At 36.9% G+C, this 18,438-nt stretch overlaps 1 protein-coding gene across 7 annotated transcripts in view; it reads left to right on the top strand.

Annotated features, from left to right (window-relative positions):
- TPD52 (tumor protein D52) overlaps nt 1-18,438 on the top strand; it is a 224,365-nt gene that overhangs the window by 146,679 nt on the left and 59,248 nt on the right. For 4 of the 7 annotated variants that reach the window (XR_007472443.1, XR_007472442.1, XM_033439850.2 and 1 more), the window contains one exon: nt 18,038-18,103. The exons of 2 other annotated variants lie outside the window; for them this stretch is intronic. Coding sequence is in view for 3 of the 5 variants with exons in the window: in XM_033439850.2 (XP_033295741.1) it covers nt 18,038-18,103 (66 nt within the window). In the remaining 2 variants the exon portion in view is untranslated. Of the gene's footprint in view, nt 1-8,208; nt 9,133-18,037; nt 18,104-18,438 lie in introns of those variants that run through there. One more of the 7 variants, XM_049700202.1, reaches the window with a different exon arrangement.

Raw genomic sequence — 18,438 nt, 5'->3', positions numbered from 1 at the left:
AGGATTATTGGATCTCAAATACTACTTGAGATGGTGCCAATTCTTAACAGTGAATTTGTAAGTGAATGAGTAAATCTTTTAAGAATATTGTTACGTGCAAAGTATTGCTTTACAGCATTGATTAGTTTGGTTGGCTTGGAATGTACCTGTCGTACATTTTACCCATCTCAAGAACTAAGCTGCTGATTTTATTAATCTTTTTTTTTTTTTTTTTGCGGTACACGGGCCTCTCACCGTTGTGGCCTCTCCCGTTGCGGAGCACAGGCTCCGGATGCTCAAGCTCAGCGGCCATGGCTCATGGGCCCAGCCGCTCCGCGGCATGTGGGATCCTCCCGAACTGGGGTACGAACCCGTGTCCCCTGCATCGGCAGGCGGACTCCCAACCACTGCGCCACCAGGGAAGCCCCTATTAATCTTACTTTTAAGTAAACTGGGCCATGGTACGATTTTTCACTGAGTCAGCAAACACTTAATGAGCAGCTCTTGTGTGCCACCTCTGCGTTTTATGCTAGAGATGTACAGATGAAAGACAATCCCTGCTTTCAGGGAGTTAGTGATTCAGTCAGGGGATAGAGAAGTAAACCGATATACATAGTACCGTATGAGTTCTATTTCCTGTGTCCTACAGGAACGGAGAAGAGGGCATTGATGATGGAGTCAGGTTGTGTCAGAGACGGTTTCCCAAAGGAGCTGAGTTCAACAGTTGAACTGAGTTGTAAAGGATGGGTAGGAGATACAAAGTGCAGAAAATGGGAGGGAGCTGTACTTGACAGAGTTTTCAGTGAGAGAGAGCCCGGCTCTTCCGGGAACTCAAGTGGCTTAGTTGGCTTAAGTTTAAGAGGAGTGAAGGGGAAGAGTAGGGAGATGGGCAGGAGCCAGATCTTCAAGGGATTTATATACCATTCTAGAACATTGGGCCTTTATTCTGAAAGTGGTAAAGACACATTAAAGTATTGGAACAGGTAACATGGACCACACTTGTGTTTCAATGAGACCATTCTGGCTGTGGTATGGTGTGGAGTACGTATTAGAAGAGTGAAACCGGAGTTAGGGAGGCCAGTAAGGAAGCTTCTGGAAAGAAATGATAAGAATGTGAATTAAGTCTAGGGGTCAGGAAAGGAGACTTTTATTAATAATTTAGGAGATAGAAGAAACAGGTCTGGGTAACTGAGTAATGGTGGCTTGTGAGTCAGAGGGAAAAGTTTCTGATGGTGTTGGATTTCAGATATGAATGACTAGTAGATAGTAAATTGAGTTGTATTGGGGAGGTGGAGAAGGGAAATGTATTATATTGATACTTTTGCCTGCTTCAAAAATAAAAATTAGAATGCCCAGATTTAGATTAGTTTGATTCTCCTTTTCCCACTCCTAGTTATAATACTTCTGATTAGTATCAGTTAAGGAACATTCCTCTTTTTCACTGAAATATAAAATCCCTGTGGTTAAACCATGCATATCTTTTTGGTTAAAGAGTCTTATTCTCTAAATCTTTTTATTTCATTATGTTATATTTTAATTTTGCTTTTTTTTAAGAATTCTGTACCTTTCTATAAAATCCTAAAGTTCAGTTTTACAAAGTCCATTGATTTCTTAATGTTTCATGAAGATTGCCTCTCTTAAAGCATTATTTCTACACCCAACATCTCTCTCAACACACATAATTAACAGCTCTGAAAATCGAAGCATTTCAAAAAACAAGCATGATTGGCAGTTCTAAGGTAACTAGCACATGCACTGAATATTATTTGTACTTTTGTTTGACACTAAGGTGGAATACACAAGCTAATTTCCCAGTCTTTGTTTCTATTTCAGGTTGTGTGAGGTATAGGGTCACATAAAGAGTTGGATAGATACTAAATGTTTCAAAAACTAAAGTTTTCAAGGTGTATTGGTAGGGGGAAAAAGAAAATAAGAATTTGAATTAAGTAGTTCTTTTTATTCCAGAGGACATGATTTACAATTAAAAATATGCATGTTTTTAAATAGATTGGTGATTGAAAATCATTAGGTTTTCCTTAACAGATCTCTGATTATTTTTTTAGGATAAAGGAGCATCTGCTATATTTAATTTTTTAATAAGAAATCTTAAGAATATTATAAATATTCTTATAAATACTATAAATCTTAAGAAAATTATAAACTATCTCAAGAATGATATGAGTTCATGAAACACATGTAATTCAGACTGGATAACATTAGACAAAAAAAGGGGGGGATCATAGATGCAGAGAGCAGATTGGTGGTTGTCAAGGTGAGGTTGTGGGGTGGGTGGAATGGTGAAGGGGGTCAAAAAGTACATATTTCCAGTTATAAAATAAATAAGTCCTGGAGATAAAATGTACAGCCTGGTTACTACAGTAATACTGTGTTGCATATTTGAAAGTTGCTAAGAGGGTAGATCTTAAAAAGTTCTCATCACAAGAAAAAAATTTCTTTTGTAGCTATTTATGGTGATGGATGTTAATTAAACTTCTGGTGATTATTTCGTAATATACACAAATATTGAATCATTATGTTGTACTCTTGAAACTAATATAATGTCAAATGTCAATTATACCTCAATAAAAAAATTTTTTTTAATGAATAGCATTAAAGTTTCCCACCTGCCCTGCCCACTCGGATATATGGCATAGCAGTGCTCTTTTGGATTAATTTTTTTCTATTGGATTCTACTTTGATTGATGTACAAAATTGATTTACTTTATGTGGCATATTCACATACATACAGCTATATTAACCCAGAGATTGTGTAAATTTACATGTCTAGTAAGTTTGCCGTATATGCCTTCCCAGGACTGTAAAGGTTAAAAGTGAATCTGGAAACTACTATGGTGGCTGCTTGTTAAGGAATGCAAGCAATTAAGTGTTCCCACAAAAGCTTTGAAGTTAATATCTTAATAGGACAATGAGGAGAAAAAGTCAAGGCTGCACTCCTACAATTGATTCAGGCTGTAGTTCTATTGACTTAAAAGTAGATTTTAGAAAAATTAAAAGTTATATTAATAGAAATTGTGAGTTCTATTTTAGTTTGTAGAATTTCGTATTAATTTAGATTGCCACTTGATAACATCTAGAGACTTTCAGGGACCCAGAATTTCAACATGTACTTTGTGGTTAGTAATAAGAACAATAATAGCTAACATTTGTTGAACACTCTGTGCTAGGCACTTTGCTAAGAGATTTGCCTCTGTTTTTTAAAAATCTTTTTATTAATCTAAGGTAGATACTGTTAGAATCCTCATTAAAAAGCACTGAAGAAACGAAGGCTTACAGAGATTTTAAGTAACTTAAAAACTAGTCAGCGGCTAGTAAATAAGCAGACTGGTGAGAATGTTAGCTCTAAGTCCATATTGTCAACCTCTACTTTTTATATACTCATCAAATACACTTCCAGAATGAGTGTGTATGTGTGACTTGCTAATTTTCTCAGCAAATATTTATTGAGTATCTAAATTACAGTGTGCTGAATGCAGTTTAGAAGAACTGTATGGCATCTTTAGAAGGAAAGATGCATAGAGCCCAGCAACACAGAGGAATATATGAGTAAATGCCTAAATGAATGGTGTGGTTAAGCACAGAAGTGTTCAAAGGAGAACTGGAGAAGCGAGAGTTGAAATGGTTTCATGAACAAAAAAGAGGGCTTCTCAAGGAGATGGAACTCTGGCTAGATTCTGAAGGATAGGGGGAGGGGCACTGGGAGATGGATAATGAAAGAACAGTGGTGGGGGAGACGGCATGAGCAATGGCACAGAATTGAGAATGAGCTTGGGGGGATTGTATTAGTCATCTACATCTGTGCAACATATTACTCCAAAACTTAGTGGATTAAAACAATAAACATTTATTATCTCACACAATTGCTGTGGGTCAGGAATCCATGGGTGTCTTCACTGGACAGTCCTGGCTCAAGATTTCTTATGAGCTTCAGTTAAGATATTGGCCAGGCTGAAGTCATCTGAAGGCTTGACTGGGGCTGCAGAATTTGCTTCCAAGGTGGCTCCTCACTTGCCTGGTAAGTTAGTGCTGGCTGTGGACAGGAGGCCTCAGGCCTCATCACATGACCTCTCCATGGGCTGCTTGAGTGTCCTCATGACATAGCAGTTAGCTTTCCCCTGAGTAAATGATCTAAGAGAGAGCTTGAGGTCGTTGTGATGTCTTTTATGACCTAGTCACACATTGTCACACACATTGTCTAATGTGTCACCATGTCACACATTAGAAGCAATTCACTAAGCCTAGCCCATACTCAATGGGAGAGGAGTTAGTCCCCACCTTTTAGAGGGAGGTATATACATAATATGTGTACATATTTTAAAACCACCATGGGTCAAGAGCCCATGGCCTGGATGAAGTTTTAAGGAATAATGAAATATTTACTTTGCTAGACAGACAAGGATCCTGATAAAAAATTCTGAATTTCAAGCTGAAAAATTGTGATGGTGGAGATACAAAGGAGTTGTATTTGGGGATTGGTGTTTTTGAACGATGACACTGGTAGTGATGTGTGGGATGGAATGGATGGGCAAGGCCAGTTCTGAGACTGTCACAGTAATCCAGACAGTGGCTTACTAGGGGCTGGCCTAGAGTGAGAAGAAATGGGAAAGAAAAGCTTGGAGAGACTGTTTAAAGAATTGACTGATAGGCTTTGGTGACTGGGGCTTGAGGTTTCCAGCCCAGTGACTAGAAAAATGGAGGTCACAGCAAAAGGGAAGTTGCGTGGAGTTGCTGTTCATAGGGCAGGACATGGAGCTCAGGTTTTTTAATTAATTAATTATTAAAATTAATTAATTAATTAATTTTTGGCTGCATTAGGTCTTTGTTGCTGCAAGTGGGCTTTCTCTAGTTGCAGAGAGCGGGGGCTACTCTTCATTGCGGTGCACAACCCTCTCATTGCGGTGGCTTCTCTTGTTGCAGAGCACAGGCTCTAAGCACGCGGGCTTCAGTAGTTGTGGCTCACAGGCTCTAGAGTGCAGACATAGTAGTTGTGGCACACGGGCTTAGTTGCTCCGCAGCATGTGGGATCTTCCCAGACCAGGGCTCGAACCCGTGTTCCCTGCACTGGCAGGCAGATTCTTAACCGCTGTGCCACCAGGGAAGCCCGGAACTCAGTTTTAGACATGTGGTTATTCTGTAGATGTTTGGCCATATGAAAGTGGATTTATGATAAATTAGGCTGTAGAATAACAGTAGACCTGAAATTAGCAACTTCATATTGGGCTCTAAGTTTCTATATCTTCTGACTTTATCAGCAAAACATACGACAAAACAAAAAAGAAAGGCAACGGCATCAGTGTAGATTCGTGTTTGTGCCACGTTAAGTGAGTGTGATTTTTTTTTTTTCCCCAAAAAGAAATCTTGTGGTGTTCAGGTTCAAGCATCCTGTTGGAGCTGAATAGCTTTGTTTCTAAAAGTGAAAGGCAAATGTAGAAATAGCAGATGGGATCCTTTCGGAGAGGTAACATGTCTTGCCAGGTGTATTCAATATAGGATCATATTATATGACATCAACCAGAGTTCTGAAAATTCTTTCATTTCTAGTAGATTCTGCATTACTTTACCTTTTTTGATCTCAGGTCTCTTGTTCCTGTCTTCCACCTCCTTAGCATATCACCTTATCTTCTTCTTTATTAAGTTCATACATTAGTTTAATCTGTGTGAAATTGCTGGGTTTTTTAAAGTAAAAAAATAGTTGAATATCTGAAATTTCAAATGATTCAACCTAATACTCCCTGGCTTTCCTATTCTCTACCTTAAATTTTTTCTGTATCATCTTGTCTAAATTCTATAAAGTTTGAAACATTTTACCCTTCAAGCTATCATTCTGTTCCTCCCTGTCCCCCAAATTGCCCTTATTTTCTAAATTTCCATTTCTTCCTCAGTTTAGCCCACCTGACTCTGCCCTCACCATTGTACTAATTGAAAACACCCTCTTAAATTCATCAGTGACCTTCTGGTCCCCTGCCCAGTCGTTTTTGCTCAAGCTGTCTGTAATATTCAGCACTCTTTGTTGGCTGTTCTCTTTTCTGAAATTGTCATATACCTTCTTTTTCTTGGTTCTCCTTCTATTTCCTTATTGTTTTTCTACACTCCTCTAAAAGTGCTTTATAAAATTTTTGAGGATAAAATGGTAGGAAGGAGATACAGTGGTTCTTGGAATGTGCAGTGAAGTTGAGTGGGGCAAGTATCAGGAAGAACATGGGCCCGGAGGGCAAGACGCCTTGGTTCTAGTCCTACATCAGTCAGTGTGTACAGTGAAAGTTCCTTTATCCAAGAGTCTAAACCTAGGCTAATTTAACCAAGAGAATTGTTTAAAAAGTGTTTGGAGCTCCCCTAATAAAAAAACCCAGCATTATAATAATTGAAAAATATTTTATAAGCCTGTAAATGACACGTCTTCGTTTATATGTATCCCGTCTTCTTTTATTTGGTAAATTCAGTTTCAACATAGTCCTGTACTTGAAAATATGATGCTCTGCTTTGAGCTTGTTTTAATTTTTAAGAAAAGATTTCTCCATAAGTATACTACAGTTAGATTTCTTCTAAAGTTGTAATTCAGAACCTTAATTTTGGACCTAAAATAGAATACTTTGTGTTCATTTTAAAAATGCAGATTAGCTATTAATTAGCTTAATTAGTACTGATAGAGCATATTATAACGTTCACGTGGATTTTATGCTATTGCCTGTGTCATTTTTGAATTTATTAAGCAAATGATTCTTTCCTTGATGTATTTTCCTTGAAAGCATTTTCTTTTATATACAGTACTTTTTTGAAAATGTGGTTATCAATTATTGTTATGATATATAATGGAGAGAGCTATACCTCTTTCAGTGTGGAATATATGTTATTTGGCTTCCAAAAAATATATTGCTGTGAACGTACATAATTTGAGACTTAACGTTTTTGAGTTAACCTTACCTCAAAACTTCTACTTTATTCACCATCCATTTAGTTTTAGCCTTTACATTAATTTTTTATTTACTAGAAAGATACATGCCAAACTATTTTTGAAAGTTAACAACTACACATCAACTCTTTAGATCGCAATCTTTTCCAGGAACTAAATATCTTTTCCTAATTACAGTTATCAGTATTTTAGCCTGTTTGCTGAATGTAATTTATTTAGAAACTTTAATTTTGAATTTTGCTTGTTTTTCAAATACTGCACCTTCAGCATGAATTTTTTAAAGTTGTTTCATTTATTTCACTGAAGGAAACGAAACATTCTGACATTTGAAGGAAAACGTTCCAAATGTGGTACCTAATGCTTAATATATGCGAGCTTGTGATATAAAATCTGTGTATGTTAGTAATGATGCTGATGTTGATGATTGCTAACAGCAGCAGCCACTTGCTAATTTTTAGCACTGTTAGGATATTCTCCCTCTAAAGCAGTCTTAAGTCACTTTAAGAAAATAAACATATGCTATTTCTTTGGCAAAAATAATTTTAAAATATCTGGCATAGTACCTTGCAGATTATAAGTTCACCATAAATATTCATTGCTTACTTTTTTTTTTTTTTTTTTTTGCTGTACGCGGGCCTCTCACTGTTGTGGCCTCTCCGTTGCGGAGCACAGGCTCTGGACGCGCAGGCTCAGTGGCCATGGCTCATGGGCCTAACCGCTCTGCGGCATGTGGGATCTTCCTGGACCAGGGCACGAACCCGTGTCCCCTGCATCGGCAGGCGGACTCTCTACCACTGCGCCACCAGGGAAGCCCCATTGCTTACTTTTTTGATAGACAGGAGTCACAAAAGCATTTAGCTAACAGTAGGTATTGCAATTATTGGTTGATGTATACTGTTATTAGTTGCTCTTTGGTGTTATAAAGGAACAAAATTTCCTTCAATGAAGAGTAATGAGCATTCCTGTTTCAGTAAAGAAGTGAGATCATCCTAATTTTAAGAAGAAAAATAAAATTAATGTTGAATTAATGAGAATTTATTACTTTCCAGAATGAAAATTAGGATGTACTTGTTCTTGTCTTCATAGTTGTCTAACATTATCATAATCATTATAGCCAATGATTATTAGCTTTAGCTCTTATTATGTTGAGTCACTTTTCTAAGCATTGTAGTGGTTTAAGCTCATTGGCCCTGAAATAAGAATTCCTGAATTTGAATCCTGGCTGTACTACTTATTAATTGTGTGATCTTGGGCAAGTTGCTTAAATTCATGGAGCCTCAATTTTGTTGCCTTCAAAACAGATGAATGAAATGATTACTGCAAATGGCTTGTGTGAGAAATAAGATCATCATCATCATCATGAACAGCTGACATTACCTTTTCTACGTGTCAAACAGAAAACGATACCTTACTTACATATCTTACTATCTACTTACTATCTACTTTACAGAGGAAGAAAAGTGAGCCCCAGAGAATTAAGTGACTTTTCAAATCATTTAGACTTATGTCAGTTAAACTTAGCAGAAAACTTGAAGACTTGTGGATTAAACATATAGAGACTTATTTTTCTTGCATAAGAATCCTGGCTGCTGGAGCTTCCGGGGTTGCTTCAGCAGCCTGACAGCATTAGGGCTGCCTTCTCCTTGCGTCACAGGTACAATAAGGCTGCTGATTCTCCTGGGCTATATGTCTGTGTTCAAGAGAGGAAGAGAGTGGGGGAGGGTACAGTCAGCTTCTCTGTCCCTTTTATCAGGAAAACAAAAGCTTTTTTAGAAATCTCTTCCAGACTTCAGCCTACCTTTCCTTGATCAGACCTGTATAAGATGGCTCCGCCCTAACTGCAGAGAAAGCTCTGAAAACCAGCGTTTAATCTTTTCATTGTGGAGGCTGCAGAGGAGGAGTAATTCCCCTTCCGTTAACCTAGCCAGAGGGCCCTGCTGCTTTGCCTAAGATCCAATAACTCTTCAGTGGCAGAGTTGAGATTCTAACCCAGGTGTATCTTGCTCCAAAGCCTATTTCTACAACTCTGCCTCTCAAAGAATCAAGACCCCATCACAAACATTTTGAATAACCATTTTCCAACTTCCGTATGCAGGCACAGTTTTTTTCCTTGAAATTTTGTATTTTTCAGAATAAAAATTTATTTACCTTGTTAGTCTGGCTGAATTTTGAAGGTATAGGTTATGTGTCCCTCCCTATCTTCAAATAAAAATATAAACCCCAAATTAGTGACTGAATGCTTTTTCTATTAGAAATGATTACCAAGATATGTTTATTTCAGGGAATTTCTGATAACATTTTTCAATTTTCTATAGTAAAAAAACATAATACATCATTAAGGTAGTGAGGTTTTGCCTCTTTCCGTTCTAATTATTATGTTTTAACTCATGGTAAATGAGTTTGTTCTATGCTCATTTCCTAAGGGGTGGTTATCCACTGATTTCATTTTCTGGAATAAAGTTATGTCACAGTTCTTGGAAACTGCATATTTATTTTTTTGTTTTGTTTTTTCAGAGATGGGGGTGGGATGAGGAGTGGGTGAAATGAAGGTCATAATCCAAATTCTCTGTTCAGCCCTCAAATATATAACCATAACTTACTCTTATTTTGTCTTTTTAATATTTGAGATAAGTTACATTGAATTTTGTAGAGAAAAAAAGGATAAGATACAGTAACATTTTGAACTAGGCAACATTATCCACATTTGTAGGCAAGCTGACTAAGCCTAGAGAAGTTAGGAAACTTCTGCAGTCAGTGAACTAGTACACGGTAGGGTTTGGAGTGGAGCCCAACCTGTTGCTCCATGCATTCAGAGGATAGAATCCTCAGCAGTCTGTTCACTTAAGACAGATCGTTCTGTTTCTTTTAAAATATTTAAATAACATGTTTATCAAATAAAACATACCTCTAGGTATCACTTTTTACATTTGAACAACTTTTTGTTGCAATAAGCTTTTGTAAAATAATCAAGAAACATGATTAAGTATAAGCCATAGTTTAACTTAAGCCATACCTTTTGATTTCTGTTTTACCAAATCACTTTACCAGAGATGTTATCAAGTAATATTTACCTCATGTAAGCTAAATTCACCCACATTGTTAGTGGTAAACTATCACTGACTAATAAACAAGTGAACTGTTCCCATATTGACCTTTCTAGTCTGAATTGCAAAGTATGTCTTTCTAACTAATGACATTGTGATGTGGTCCATCTACATTTCTGTGTACATTTCTCTCTTTTCAGATTCATTTTTTTGAATTGGATAATTAACTAAGCAAAATGTTTCGAGTTGCATTTTTTATTATTAGGAAAGTAGAAAAAAGAAGTATTTTTACATCTATAATTGTAAATATCAAATACTGTGTTCTTTTACATTAAAAATTTATGGGTTACTGAAAATGCATAAATTTCAATTTATGCAAGTATTCTTTCCCACTTTTCTGTATACTCTTTTGTTTATTATAAAAAACTATGCTACTAACCAAACCAAATCCAATTAATTCTGTTGGTTTCTTCATTTTAGATTAAAACTTTAATTCATTTATTTATTCTATTGATATATATTGATCACCACAATGTCAAAGCTAATGTTCTTCAGTGATCAAGCCAAATTACTAAAGTTACACCTATGTTGGAATTTCTGTTATAAATTTTTCTTTTTGTTTCAACTTGTAAAAGTAATGCAGTCTCATAGAAAAGCTATGGGAAATGCCCTAAGTAGGAAAATTTTAAAACTTCGTAAGTCCAATTTTGTAACTGTGTATGGTGATGATGTTAACTAGACTTCTTGTGATGATCATCTTGCAGTGTATACAAGTATCGAATCATAATGTTGTTCACCTGAAACTAATATAACGTTATATGTCAATTATAACTCAATAAAAAAAAGTACTGCTAAAACTCTAAAAACAAAAGAAACAACAAAAAGAAAACCTTCATAGATCCACCAGTCATTTTGGTGAATTTCCTTTCAGTCTTTTCATCTAGACACAGGTTTTTGTTTTGGTTGTATATGGTTTTAATTTCTATATAATTTTGAATCACGAGTTTCTCAATTTTGTAGCATAGCCTTTTTCATTATGAAGGATGCTTTATATATCACTAAATATAACACAGTTTCTTTAAGCAATCCTGTTTATTAGACATTTAGGTTGTTTCTACTGTTTTAACTCTTATAAGTGGCACAGCCATGAACATCTTTGAGGGTAAGACTTCTAGGACTATTTCCTGAAGAAAGATTAAGTGGAATAACTAGGCTTAAAGGTTATTGATATTTTTCATGCTTATACAAACAGATTGAACATTTCATAGGTTTTTTATTAATAGTATTTCCTTTTTTGTAAATTGTTAGTTTCTTTGCCTAGCTTATTTATCTTTTTGGGATTATAGTGTCTTCCTGAGCTATGTATATGAGCACTTGGTATAATTAAGGTTGTTCATCTTTTTATTTAAAAAATATTTTATTATAAAAGTAATTAAAGCTTATTGCAAAATACAGTAAATTTACATAACTTAACAGAAATAAAGAACATCTAGTGAAAACATAATATAAAAAAAATTTCTTAAAGAAATCATATTTTTGAGTACTATTTTATAACTGGGTTTTCCCTCCAAATAGTTAGGTGTCTAAATATGTCATTATATATGGAATATATAGCATCCATTACTGTAATTTATTTGGTGTTGCTTCCAGTTTTCACTATTTTTATAAACACTTCAGAGACAATTCTGTGCATAACTCTTGATATGATTATTGGATTATTTCCTTGAAATAAATTCTTTGGAATGGGAAGACTGGAAAGGATGTATATTCCTTAAAAATTTATACATATTTCCCATTTGCCACAAAGAAATTATTTGTCCCTAACACTAGTTATCATTTTATTTTTCATGTTTGCCAGTCTAATAGACAAAAATACTGTCATTGTTTTAATTTGCATTTCTGATGACTAGCAGTGGTGAACATCTTGCCATTTATTTAGTTCTGAAATGAATGTTGTGTTCCAGTTTCATTGGCCTGTTCCAATTGCTCATTAGTCTTTGGATTTATCACGTTTTTATTAATTTATACCCTTTGTCATGCTGTTAAAACTATTTACTACCAGTATATTGTTGGTTACATTTGCCATACAACATTTTTCTATTATTATCTAATTGATTTTGCATATTTTTTCTTTTATAGTTTCTAGTTTGGTTGTCATACATAGAAAAACCATTCCCTCCATGGAAATATTGGCATATGTTTCCTTCTAGTATTTTGTAGTTTTATATTTCAGTCTTTTTTTTTTTTTTTTTTTTGCGGTACGTGGGTCTCTCACTGTTGTGGCCTCTCCCGTTGCGGAGCACAGGCTCCAGACGCGCAGGCTCAGCGGCCATGGCTCACGGGCCCAGCCGCTCCGCGGCATGTGGGATCTTCCCGGACCAGGGCACTAACCCGTGTCCCCTGCATCGGCAGGCGGACTCTCAACCACTGCGCCACCAGGGAAGCCCCCACGATCTGTTTAATTATTATCATTTTTAAAAGCAAGAACTTTCTGATGGATGGGAATATAAAATGCTGCAGCCACTTTGGAAAATAGTTTGGTTGTTCCTTAAATACTTAAACAGAGTTACCACATGACCCAGCAATTCCACTCCCAGGTATATAACCAGAAGAAATGAAAACATATGTCTACTCAGAAACTTATAAACAAATGTTCAAAACAGTATTATTCATAATAGCCAAAAGGTGGAAAGAACCCAAATGCCCACCAACTGATGAAATGATAAACAAAATGTGTGTGTGTATGTATGTATGTGTGTGTGTGTGTGTGTGTATGAATATTATTCAGCCATAAAAAGTAATGAAGATACAACTTGCCTGAACTTTGAAAACATTACACTAAGTGAAATAAGCCAGTCACAAAAGACTACATATTGTATAATTACATGTACATGAAATGTCCAGAATAGGCAAATATATTTAGAGGTAGAAAGTAGATTAGTCATTGCCTAGGGATGGGAGGATGAGGGGAGGGGCTTAAGGAGTTGATGGTTAGGGGCTGTAGAGTTTCTTTTTGGAGTGATGACGATGTTTAAGAATTGATTGTGATAATGGATGCACAACTCTTTTTAGTGAGTACAGTATACTTAAAGCCACTGAAGTGCTTACTTTAAATAGGTGAATTGTATGGTATGTGAATTATATTTTATTTTTTTAATACAGTCATCTTCATTATAATTCATGGTTACATTAGAAACTGACATGGATCTCTTGAATAATAATAAATAAACCTAGGTTTTCATAGGCTTCTGCTTTCTTTTCATTCAGTTATGTAGTTAGAAAATCCAGTGTTTACTTGAGAATGGTGGAAAAGGCCAAGTAATATCTTAGAGGCATTATGACAAGTGTTCACCTCATAAGTACTCTGAAAGGGCCTCTGGGAGCCCAGGTCAAAAGACGATACTGTCTTATGAGAATTACCGGTACTCAGTGTCTTCTGGAATTCCTTATAAATTTCAGTGGGCAGCTGGCCAACAGAACATTCCATTGCCCTACTGGTTTTCAAGGTGTGGTTCTGGGGCTACACGTTAGAATTTGCATTTCTAACCTCCTGTTCCCCTTTGATTTACCCTAACGGGCAATTTTTAAAAGGAGTCACATTGTACCTAAAGTTAGATTTTCATGCTGGCCATGCTTTTTTTATAAAAATAGTGTATTACTCACTTGGCCAACTCTCCCTGCCAGGTAAAAGACCCAAAAGCCTTATGTCACCTGCCAAAAAGCTAGGTGAGGCTCCTCCTCTCTCCCCAAATCAAGTTATTTGGAATCCCGAGCAAATGCAATCGCAGAACAATAGTCTTTCCTGAAAAAGAGATGGCAGAGTAAGGGAGTCAGGACACTCAGTTTCTTTCTGTTTTGGTTTGTGAACTTGAGCAAGTCACTCATGGTCTTTGGTCCTCAGTCCCATCATCTTGTAGATCTTTTTACAGCCTTACCAACTCTAAAATCTATGATTTTAATTTGGGGGGAAATGATCTGATTACAACTGTCAACAAATAGGCATTTAGACACACTGACTGCTTTTATTCATGGTTTCCCAAATTGCAGGCATGCTGATTTTGTAGGACTAATCCCGCTGCCCTCCTCTCCCTTATCATGGCTTCTAAAGGAAAGTCCATTGTTTGTTTATATTAAAGGCAGCATTTTCCCAAAGTTACTATACAGTGCAGTTCACCTCATTTCTTAGCCCAAACAATATATGTGGTGCCACAGAGTCTACTGTCAAATAGCTTTAGTTGCTCCTTTATAAAACAAGCTAAGAGTAGCCCTTGTCACTGCCATGTTAGTCAGAGTATCTCAGCAAATAACCAGAGACTTTATTTATAGCAATGTATGTTTTGGATTTATAACATTTTATCTGTTATAGACATAGTATATTATTTGCTTGGTTACTTTATAATTGTGATAGTTTCATGCCACCCACCGTAGGTTGTTCTGCAGTGGTTATTCTAACCACAAATTAAGGAGTTATTTTTCTGTGGTTCAGTTATACACAAGAATTACATTGCAAGAGTTGCTGGAGCCCAAGTTCTGTAAACAGTTTTTTTGGAAGAAGTCTTTGTCTAACAGACTGTCTAGATTGCTGGTACTCAGAACATTAGAGGATGGAATTTAGATGAGTAAAATGTAACTTGTCAATAAAATTGTTGAATATTGTGCTATAAAATGTCAGGTGAGAATTTGCCAACTGCTGTCTGTGTTGGTATATGGCAGCAGTCTTTTCAGTAGGACAGAACTGTAGGAATTTTCCTGTGCCTAGAACAGTGATGGTTTATACTTTGGGGGTCATAGGCCCGCTTGAGAATATAGTGAAATCACATTGTGTGTCTAGGAAAGTTCACACATGTGTATACATACACACATTTTGCATGTGATTGTACAGGGTTCACAGATTCCCCCAACTCATTCATTAACCTTTAGGGACCCATGAACCTAGGTTAAAAATCCATGATCTGGAAGTCTGGGAGCAAGGTAGATTTTATCTTCTGGGGTCACTAATGGTGATAATTTGGAGGTGGAGCCGTATGTTCTTCATGGCGGTGTATAAGGTGCACTGGATTTGTTGAAATGTAGAGGCTCTTCCTATGATAAGCGCCATAGGAATGGCATCACACATGCCTGGCTCTTTGGTTTACTGCTGTGTCCAAATATGTATAATAGTAGGTGCTGGGTAAATATTTATTGAATGAATGAAGAGGTCCAAGGAGAAATGTGTTCTGTGGAAGAAGAGCTGACTCCTGTTTCCAGATCACTGTATCTTGTTTCTACCCTTTCTTAATAGCTGATAGTTCAGAAGCAAAATAAGACAAAATGAGAATGCATCTAGTAACATTACAGAGGATGCATCTGAGCACAAATACAGTTTTCCTATTTACTTCTCACCTTGCATAACCATAATTTTTCTTTTGTTGGAGATGGCCAAATTTTTCCCTCACTCTGTCTTTTCCATTTCAGACATTACTTTAGTAATTAGAGAAAAGGCAGGATTCATAAAAAGTTTTTGTACTGTTTCTAATTATTTTGAAGACCTATAGGATTTCTTGAAATATATTTTTGGCTAAATTTTTAGTTTTATAAATAATGGAAATTTTGCTGTGTGAGAATTTAGTCCAGATTTTTAAGTTCTCTTACTATATATTTAAAAAATAATGGCTGAAAGCTAGGCTTAATATTTGCTTTCTTTTTTGAAATTCAAATAGGTATCTAAGATTTCTAAGTTTTTTTTGCTTCCCTAGTGAATGACTTCAAAAGACAATCCTTCCCATATAAATGCCTTTTTTTCCCTTAAATAGGTTTAGTGCATCATCCTCAGTCACCTTTTGAGAAGTAAATGAAGTTTCATTGAAGTTTATATATAAATTACCCTCTTTTTTTGTTTTGTTTTGTACCACAACTAAGAAAGAGAGCTCTTAAATTGATTGACTTAATATAAAAGACTGATTCGTAGTCTAAGTGATATGAATAATTTCTAAACAGGAAGCTAATGTTTAGTGACCATTTGCTATGATCCAGGCAAATGCTTTACATGTATTAACTCATTAACCTTACAGTATTATTATTCCTATTTTATAGTGTCGGCAACTGAGCACAGAGAGGTTGAGTAACTTGTCCAAGGCCCTGAGTCACTCACTTACTCATTAATAATTTGCAGAACCTGGATTCAAACATTTGGAGTCTGACTGCAGAGCCTATGCTCTTAACCACCTCTAGACTGCCTCTTAAACTCTGTAATTAAGAATGGATAAATGCCAGAGGCAGTCAAGGAAGGCTTCACGAAAGAGTTCATATTTGAATTGATTCCTAAAGAATGAGTAGAAGATCCCTAAGTAGAGAAGAGAAGAAGGCAGAATGTGTGGACGCCTAGTAATATGAAAGGGTTGTGTGTTGTGAATAAGGCTGGGAAGGGAAAGTTGCAGTGGATGAGACTAGAAAGAGATTGAACTCAGGTTGTGAATTGACTTGTATTCTGTTCAGAGAGTCTTGGACTTTCCATAACACAAACCCAGAGATTGATTTTGGGCTGGTTACTTTAGAATCAAGAGGGGAGTTTGTTAAAAAGGCAAATTCCTAAGCCCCATTCTAAGAGATTCTGATTTAGAAAGGTTAGGATGAGGGGTAGGGATCGAAGTGGTTCTGATATACAGACATGCTTGGGACCTCTGCTGCTGTGAAGAACTATCAGCAGTTTATAAGCAGGGGTGTGACAAGGACAAGATTTTGCTTTAAAATGGAAATTATTGAAGCTAGTACAAAATATATTGGACATTTGGAGGCAGAAGGGTCAATTAGGAGGTATTCTAAAAATTCAGAAAAGAGGTAGTAAGATCTTGAATTAAGGGTCTTCCCTGGTGGCACAGTGGTTAAGAATCCGCCTGCCAATTCAGGGAACATGGGTTCGAGCCCTGGTCCGGGAAGATCCCACATGCTGCGGAGCAACTAAGCCTATGCACTACAACTACTGAGCCTGTGCTCTAGAGCCCGCAAGCCACAACTACTGAGCCCGTGAGCTGCGACCACGGAAGCCTATGTGCCTAGGGTCTGTGCTCCGCAACAAGAGAAGCTGCCGCAATGAGAAGCCCGTACACCAGAATGAAGAGTAGCCCCTGCTCGCCGCAATTAGAGAAAAAGCCGAGACGCAGCAACGAACACCAAACGCAGCCATACATACATACATAAATATCTTGAATTAAAACTATGGTATTGTTGATGGAATTGAGGGGACTGATTAAAAAGATATTTCAGAGTAAGAATCGATAAATAAGCAGGAAGGAGACAGAGAAGAGATAGAGGATTATGCTAGGATTTATAGGCTGAGCAAATGGGTGGACAGTTATGCTTTACCTGAGAGATGAGCAAGATCATTTTGCTATACTAACTTTTACTTATTTAGATATCTGTGTAGTCAACGTAATATAAATAGTATGTATCAAATTATGTGAGTTGAGGCCAGGCAGACTGTTTAGTATAGGCAACAAAAACTCAAGATATTTAGTAAAGGCTCCAGGGAGAAGGAGCTCAGCAGTTCTGTCAGAAGTCTCTCTCCCCTAGCCAAATGCAGAGAAACTGGAGGGTCAGGTTCAAACATGACCTGTCAGCTTCTTGGGGCAGTGCTGGCCACACTTCTCTCTGCTGTACGCTCTTGTTACTTGAGGAAATCTGCCCTCCACCTCTTTGTCTGAGACCAATTAGTATCCCATCCCCCTACCCAAGACCTCAGGCAGTGTCTTCAACTTTGATTATCCAACTTGACACCTGCCTACCGGGCACAGAGCAATACGAAATTCCATCAGAAAGCATGTTGCTCATGCACAGCGCTTGTTCTTGTTTATGCTGAGTGCCTTTTACAGTTTCTAACACAACAGCACTTTTAGCTACCCTTGACCACCCAAGCAGTGGTCTGTGGGCAGCCATGTTGAAGCAGTGTGGCCTTTTCCACCTGATTAGACCAGAGTAGGCACCTATACCAAGCTGGAATCAAACCAAGTTCTATCCCCTGGATTTTGGAATTGTGAACAAGGGGAAGGTAATTAGTCTCTTTAACTTGTAAATTCAAGGGCTTTGAGTAGCCATATTTTATGCCATGCAGACTGGAGAACACAGAAAGCTGGTTCAAAGGAGTAGAGAATTATGCAGACATGTGGAGTGAAGACTGGTGAGAATCACGAGAGGGTTCACTGCCTGAGTCTCTCATGGCTTCTCAAAGTTTCTCGACCAGCCCTTCTTGAAGTCTGCTCCAGGGTTTCTGAAGGCACCTCTATATCCTTATAATGAATTCATTTTTTCTCTTTCTTCTTAAGCTACTTTAAGTTAATTTCTGTTTGGGGGAGCTAAGAGTCAGTATCTACACATCAAATACTTCTTGTTCTCGTTCTCCTTCTTGGTTTTTCAAAGATATGCTACCAGGATGTCCTATCAGGCACACTAGGCTACCATTTTTGAAAGTATTTGGCTTTCAGACAACATCCTTGGATTCAGTGATTCAAAATA

This window comes from Orcinus orca, chromosome 17 (assembly GCF_937001465.1).
Source record: "Orcinus orca chromosome 17, mOrcOrc1.1, whole genome shotgun sequence".
NCBI lineage: Eukaryota > Metazoa > Chordata > Mammalia > Artiodactyla > Delphinidae > Orcinus > Orcinus orca.
This window is presented reverse-complemented; position numbering and strand designations above follow the sequence as displayed.